The sequence below is a fragment of the Mustela nivalis genome (assembly GCF_964662115.1).
Source record: "Mustela nivalis genome assembly, chromosome: 8".
Taxonomy (NCBI): domain Eukaryota; kingdom Metazoa; phylum Chordata; class Mammalia; order Carnivora; family Mustelidae; genus Mustela; species Mustela nivalis.
This window is the reverse complement of record NC_139027.1, coordinates 138,042,473-138,050,027: the sequence shown is the minus strand read 5'-3', so window position 1 is coordinate 138,050,027 and position 7,555 is coordinate 138,042,473. Positions and strand designations below refer to the sequence as shown.

The following is a 7,555-nucleotide window of genomic DNA, read 5'->3' as shown; positions in this document are numbered from 1 at the left end:
GTGCCGCGGGGTCTGGCTTGGGCCCCAGTCCGGGCGCTCACACTGGGTGTAACGCCCCCGCACCCCCGAGGGATTTGCTTCTAACCAGCGGCTGATGTGAGCGCGGCCACTCCTGGATCACCCTCCGTCCTGTGAGACTGGGTCTTCCTCCTCCCTCTGGCCTGGAGGGAGCAAACCACTGGGTGCGCCCTCCCCCCCTCCCCGCCCCGCTCCCCCTCCTCCGAGCCCCCCAGGTGAGCACAGAGAGCCAGCGGTTACCCTTGGCCTGTCAACTGCTCTTCTGAAACCAGGGAGTGTGGTGACAGGAGGAATTGAATTTCTGCTAGAACAGCAGATTTCAGTCGTTTAAGCTCTAGATAGAGAATCGAATGCATTTTTTGCAGGAAAACATTGCATGCGATTGACTGGGTTCAGAAAACACTGTTCTCCAGGCCAAACTGGTCTGCAGAGCCCTGCAGGAGGCTAGGCCGAGACTCGGGGACACGATTGAATAGAAGGTGCTGCATCCACACACACAGATTCTGTTCTAATGTATAGCCTCGGTCACCTTGCTCTAAGGAAATTGTGAGGTTCTCTGCATTTTCTTACACGTCGCCCCCCTGCTCCCCCACCCCCCAAACCCGTCTTTCATTGCTTGTGACCAGGACGGGACTCCAAAAACTGTGATTTTATAAAATTCCATGTTCGCCTAGCAGACAAACGTGGGAGGTTTGTGACATTTACAGCTGAATAGATCTGATTCCCTGGACCGCTCTCCCTGCTTGTTAGAATGTAAATAAGATTAGCATAAACTAGGAGTTGGCAGACTTCCCCTAAAGGGCAGGCAGTCCCTGTTTTCAGCTCTGTGGGCCGTCGGGTTTGTGTGGCAGTGACTCAAGCCTGCCCCCACAGGCCGTCTGGACGTGAACGGGAGCGGCCCGGTGCCAATGAACGTTATGGACACTGAAGTCTGAGTTTCGTGTCACTTCCATGTCATGGAATATTACTCCTCTTTTCTCAACCACTTAAAAATAGAAAAGCCATTATTAGCTCGTGGGTGGTGTGAATAGAAATGGGCAGCAGGCTGGCTTGGGCCCGTCAGCCGGGGTTTGTTGCCTCCTGGCCTTTTAGATGATCTCCATTCATCTAACATCTACACCATGTTGAGATCAAGAGATTACAGCCGCAACATCCAGTGCCTCCGAGTGTGCTCGGAAGACAATTCACGCAGTCCCATTTGCTTGAACTACACAGAATACTGAAGGCACAACTCAACTGCTGCCATTTCCCCCATCCTGTTAAGTCAAGACCAAGAGTCAAGTGTTCAGGAGCGACAAGACGGGGAGAAAGGGTCGGCGGCTTTGGTCTGAGGTCTGACTCCTCCACACGCATGGGACAGAGCCTGAAGACTTTGTCCAGACAGGAAATCACGGATGGAGATTCTGGACTCCTCTGCCAGCCACACACAAGATGGACTCAAGTAGGTACAGGGACCTTCCTGTCTTCTCCAGGCTCGCACCTGTGTGTCTGCTGGGCTGCCCGCTGACCTAGACTGGGGGTCAGTAAAGCTCATTTAAGGGTGAGTGTAGTTCCCATCAGCCGCACTAACATGCCAAAATGTCCCAGTTTAAAAATGCACTATAAACATTTTCTTTTTAATTTTATTTATTAGACACAGAGAGAGAAATCACAAGTAGGCAGAGAGGCAGGCAGAGAGAGAGGGGGGGAAGCAGGCCCCCCACTGAGCAGAGAGCTCAATGTGGGACTCAATCCCAGGACCCCGAGATCACGACCCAAGCCGAAGGCAGAGGCGTAACTCACTGAGCCACCCAGGCGCCCGGTTATAAACATTCTTATTGACTACCTTGGGAAGCCCTGGTTAGCTCATCCGTATCTAAATTCCATTGAAAATACAGATCTATTCTCTATTTCTTAATCCAACTACACATCTGGTAGAAAAAAAAGTCAATACATCTCATGCACAAGACAGAATGAATAAAAAAGACTTTTCTGGTGAGAAGAAAATCAAATGTTTCTAGAATCCAGCATTCCCTGACCTAAGCACACACGCACATGCATACACACCCTCTTAATTCGATCATTTCCTTTTAAACCTATAATTAAAGTTGGCCTTTGTAATAAATTATAAAGATAAAAATTGGTTCCATCTTTTGCACAAACCACTACTAGAAAGGTAACTACTATGAATATGGTATCTACATCTTATTCCAAATTTTCTAAGCCTAATCGCCCCCCAGGGCCGGGGCGTCACCACTGAGCAGGCTGCCTCTGCTACCATGTTGCTCTCTGCTCTCCTCACCACTCACTGCGCGGGGGCTGGTGAAGGCAAAAACAAAAGAGTAACTGCTGTGGTTACTGGCCTCCCATTTATTTTTTTTTTTCTTCCATTTTAAAAAAGGAGAAAAAAAAAAAAGAAAAAAAAAGGTGCCAACTTGGAGAATTCTTTCTTCAGAATAGTTTTATTGGTTTGCATATGGTTTGACAACACTCAACTTTGTCTCTCCTACTCTGACACACAAGTCCACTCATTCCGAGTCTTCTTCGCCCCATATTTCATAGATGGTGATATTATTGTGTGGGTCTGCAGGTACCTCCAAGTTCTGAACCTTGAGGCCAGTGCCGGTTGCCATGGCTACTTTCAGATTCCGCACCTTGGACACAAATTTCACAAGGTCCATCTCCAGTTGGGTTAAGGTATTGAACGCATAGTCTTTGTTGGGGGAAGCATTTTGATTTTTCCTTAGTGGAGAGCGTAATGAACAGCCTCGAAGGGCAGAAGGATTCTGCTCCTGTCAAGAAAGATACTCAGGATGAATAATATGGTTGCCTTTGTTGGTTTTGACACAATTCCAAGAGTCGGGCTACCCTAAGAAAAGATGGTTCTCACACTGCACTCTAGCCCAGGGATTGGCAAACTATGGCCCAGTCTGGCCCACCAATTGTTTTTGTAAATAAAGTTTTTTTTTTTTTTTAAGGATTTTATTTATTTATTTGACAGAGAGAGATCACAAGTATGCAGAGAGGCAGGCAGAGTGAGAGGGGGAAGCAGGCTCCCTGCTGAGCAGAGAGCCCGATGTGGGACTCGATCCCAGGACCCTGAGATCATGACCTGAGCCGAAGGCAGCGGCTTAACCCACTGAGCCACCCAGGTGCCCTGTAAATAAAGTTTTATTGGAACACAGCTTTGCTCATTTTTTTGTGCATTACGTAAGGTTGCTTTCAGGCTAAAATGGCAGCGTTGGGTCCGTGCAAGAGACTGTACGTGTTGCAAAGCTGAAAATAGCTACTCTCCAGTCCTTTCCAGAAAAGGCTTGCCAACCCCTGCTCTCTCAGTTTGGACACAGGGTCATGAAGTGTTGGGCTGTCTAGCAAAAAACATGCCACATTTCTCTCCCTTTTCCCATCTGAGGACTGTTCAGTCACTTTGAGGAGCTGCTACTTCTTTACACTTTTATCCCTTCACGACAGGTCTTTTTCCTTACCTGGAATAATGATACCATTTCCATCAGTTTGGCAACTTGTAAAAAATAAAGAATTTTAAAAAACAACAATAAGAGGAAATAAAGAATTTCTTTAAGGGAAGTTAAGAATCAGGGGCAGTGAATCTGTCTGCGAATAATGTTGACATGAGACACACCAAGTTCTTAAATCTCTCCTTCATTAGAAAAAATCTCATTTATTAGGATAAATAGCAGGGCACCTGGTGGCTCAGTTGGTTAAGCGGCTGCCTTCAGCTCGGGTCAGGATCCCAGGGTCCTAGAATCAAGTCCCACATTGGGTTCCCTGCTCAGCGGAGAGCCTGCTTCTCCCTCTCCCTCTGCCTCTGCCTGCCTCTCTGCCTACTTGTGCTCTCTCTCTATATAGCTGTCAAATAAAAATCTTAAAAAAAAAAAAAATAGGATAAATATCAAGCCAAGCTTTTAATCAGTCAATAAGTGGAAGGTCATCTTCAACCATTAGCCCTGACCCCTGAGGGTCTGGGGACCATCGTCTTCCCTAAGGACACACCAGGAAATGAATGTGCCCGCGTGTTGCAGGACCACCAGGCAGGTGCCTCACAGCCTACTTTGTTCTACTGAGAGGCCCCGCCTATAAGGACTAGCTCACGAGTCCCTCCGAGCCTGACCCATCTGAGACAGAAGCGGGGGAGGAAATGGGGCGGTCCTTACCTTAATCTTCTCACTATCTCCTCGAAACTTCAGTATCCCATACAGCACAACTACGAAAAAGAGCCAGAGCCATTTGCTCCCAAGCCAGCCGGGGGCGTGCTCTGGGAGATTCTGCCTGATCCGAAAGTGCCCTCCGCAAGGCACCTTCCCCTGGGGTTCTTTGACTTTCTCTCGCACAGGAGAAAACACAAAGGCGTAGCCGCAGCAGAGGCACAGAGGCAAGAACAAGAACCATGTTAGCGTCCGCATGGTGAGCCGTGATGGGGGACGAAGTTGCTCATGGTGGGTCTGTTTGCCTGCGCACCTGGAGACTGGGTGCCTGGGGCCCGGCCATTGGTGATGTCACAGAGCCCATTGTGATGACTTCCGGTCAGAGGAGGAGGCTCCCAGGGGTGGTTGTCCGGGAGCAAGGCTTAAAGGGAGGGGGAGAAACGTCAGGTGGACAGTGAGAGCGGGAGGATGGGCACCGTGGGACGCCAGCTCCTTACCAGAACATTCTTTCTGACTCCCGGGACAGGCCCTCACCTAGTTCTGTTTCTCGCTTGTTGAATCCAGACATGATGGTGAGCAGGTCCCCCAGCACATGTCACTGTCGGACCGAGAGCCGAGTGGAGGAGAGGTGACGCCAGAGGCCACAGACTGGGAGCCGCTGGGGTGTGTGGTCTTGCCTGCGTTGTTCCTAAACATGATGACTTGCCAATTTTTAGATGTTGGGAGGGACTCCACTTTTAAAACTATGGTTTTTGGCTTCCTTTGAAAATAGGGGTGATCTGATCACACTGGGCTGTTCTCTGCCGGAGTCCAACAGGCCCTCTGGGTGGCCGCGCGCGCCTCAGTCCCCACCACTCCCTCTCGCCTCCCACCTCCACTCACTGATGGTCCCTGAGTGTGCGGTGCCTGCGTCAATTCAGGGTATCAATTGCTTCATTAAAATTGTGATTAAAACAGAGTGCTTTAGGAGACTAGAACAAAGGGTCAACTCTAGGTTAGGTTGTGCAGGGAGGCTTTCCCAAAAAGACACTCGGGTAGTTTGAGGGGTGACGACGAAGTGCTGGCATCTGCGTGGCGTGAGGACCCAGAGGGAGAAGGACCCAGCCTGTAGGACGACCAAAGCCGATGCCGGGAGGAAAGCCAGGGCTCACTGGCCGGTGTGTTCAAAACCATCAGTTTTTAAAATGGTGAGAAACCAAAAGAATCTCGTTAAATGGAATACGAGGCGGCTTGCGTGTTTCCCTGTGTCCTCTGATTCACAGACTCGGTCCCGGGAATGAACCGTTCTGCTATCATTAAGGATCCACTGGGAGTCCTCCTTGTGCCTCACACTGTGCTGAGCATAGAGCAAGGTTTCGTAGGACGACTTGAAACCACAGGGGGAGACGTCTCCTGCGTGTGCACAGCTCATGGAAAGGTGGGGGCCTTCCTGCAGGAGGTGGTCTGCGGGGGGCTGGCAGGAATGCAAATCCAAAGGTCTGACTAGAAAGTAGGCAGTTAAAGAAGCCCTCCCAAGGGGCTACTTTGTAGCTGCTCCTTTGGGAAGCAGATGGCTGGTGTCTCGGGCCACCTGCTAGAGTGGGGGGGGGGTGCATCGGTGACCCTTGGGGACTCATTCTTGGAATTGAGGCTCGGTCCTGACCTCCCAAGCAGACTCATGTGGCTGTTGGAGAGTTACCCCTGTTGCTGAGCTACGGCTGCAGGATATTTTGGGGTGGCCCCGTGTCTGTGTGGACCCTATGATTTAAGTCACCTCCCCCAACGGTGCTCTAAAATGTGGCAGTTACGGTGCGATGCAGTGAAGGGCGCACAGACTTCGCGTCCATGGGTGACCCCACTCCGTGGGAACGCTGGGGAAATCGCGTCCTCACCTGATTTTTGTTATTCAGAAATGTTGACATAGATTCCACGACAGGTTTATACTGTGTTCAAAAGTCTAAAGCACTTTTCAAGAGAATGAGGACAAGTGGAAAAGCAGGTACGAAGCCAAGATCTTTGAGCCAAAGTGCTCTCTGGGTCCAAATCCAAGAACAGGGTCACGGTGTTGAGTGGAAATCTCCGTTTATGGTGGGGAGGCTTTCGTTAGGTTTCTTGGAAATCAAAGACTGAAACAGCCTGTGTTCGGAGCTCTGGCCCTCCTGGGTTCCTCTGGCCTGGCGGAGCGGCTCGGGCCCTGCGGGGTGGGCAGGGGCGGCGGGAGCTTGCGGGCGCTCCTCGACACCCTCCGTGGAAGCCTCGCCCCCGCTTCCGCTGACCGACCCACTTGGCAAGTCTTTGCGGGAGAGACGGGAGAGACGGCGTGGAGTCCTGTGACCGGACACGAGCTATGACCGTGTGTGCAATGCTGCGAGATGTGTGGTGGTCACCGGCCCCTCTCTGTGGTGGGCGAGTCCCAGGAGAGGAGGCCCATTGAGGCGTCACTCAACATAGCGGCAGTTCTGAGCCGTGACCGCTCTGCGCTCCTCCTCCTGTGTCCCTGGCACCCTGCCAGGCCCGGAGCGACACAGACCGGTCCCCGCCTCCAGAAGAAGTGCTGCTCCTCGGGCCTCTGTGGACTCCACGCCTTGCCGGACACGAGAGGCTGGAAGCAGTCCCCACGGCAAGCTCTGCCCCGGGGCTGCGGTGCTCGTGGGGCTGCGGGGAGCCGCAGGGGTGGCTGCTGAGTGCGGCAGAGGCTGGGGCGGAAGGGCAGGGCTGGGGACACTCAGAGCTTGGAGGGGACTTTGAGGGGAAGCAGGCAGCCTGAGCTGCTCCAGTTTTCATGCTGGGGACACTGTGACTGGGTAACGGGGAATAACTGGAGACAAACTAATCCCCACAGAATAAGATGAAGGCTAAAATGAGGTAAATTCAAGTTGGCAGAAATAATGGCTGTTAATATAAAGAAAAATGCAACAATTCGGAAATGGTTTTACTGGGCTATATAGGAAATGGGTGAGGAAAAGAAAATGGGCAATTCAGTTTTGTTCTGGAAACGTCCCCCACAAAAATCCACTGATGGGAATTGAATTCTGATTAAAATGATTCTCTGTTCGTAACAGAGACACCTCAGGGCCGAGCTTCCATTCCCGGAGACAGAGGACATGGGGACACAGTCCTCCCGCCCAGGCCTCTGGCCTTTCTCCCGGGCTCCGTCTCCCGCGTGCTGATGGCAACCGGCCAGGCCCGTCCACCGTGCGACTGTCCCCAGAAAGCCGGGCTGACGTGGGGTGTTCCCAGCTCTGAATCAGTCCCACGGGACGTTTCCATGCCTGACGTCCGTCCCCCACACCGGACGGACCAGTAGGACACCCCGATTTTACAATTGCCTTCATCTTCTGCGAGAAAAGGGAACTGATCGCCATCAATGGAGAGGCTGTCATTTTCTTAAACATGGGAGAGAAAATACAGACAGA

General features: G+C 51.6%; 1 protein-coding gene across 1 annotated transcript; it reads right to left on the bottom strand.

Annotated features, from left to right (window-relative positions):
* Window positions 1-1,626: 1,626 nt before the first annotated feature.
* LOC309870578 (protein FAM209-like) lies at window positions 1,627-4,488 on the bottom strand. The gene is made up of 2 exons (XM_082742950.1): window positions 4,170-4,488; window positions 1,627-2,786 (listed from the first exon to the last, which is right to left on the bottom strand). Exons 1-2 carry the CDS (start codon window positions 4,416-4,418, stop codon window positions 2,526-2,528), a joined length of 510 nt encoding a protein of 169 aa, XP_082599076.1. The 5' UTR covers window positions 4,419-4,488; the 3' UTR covers window positions 1,627-2,525.
* Window positions 4,489-7,555: the final 3,067 nt, after the last annotated feature.

Coding starts and splice junctions, on each gene's coding strand:
- LOC309870578 (XM_082742950.1), bottom strand. CDS start 4,418: ATGCGGACGCTAACATGGTTCTTGTTCTTGCCTCTGTGCCTCTGCTGC. Junction 2,787..4,169: donor GAGATAGTGAGAAGATTAAG/GTAAGGACCGCC, acceptor TCTTGACAGGAG/CAGAATCCTTCTGCCCTTCG.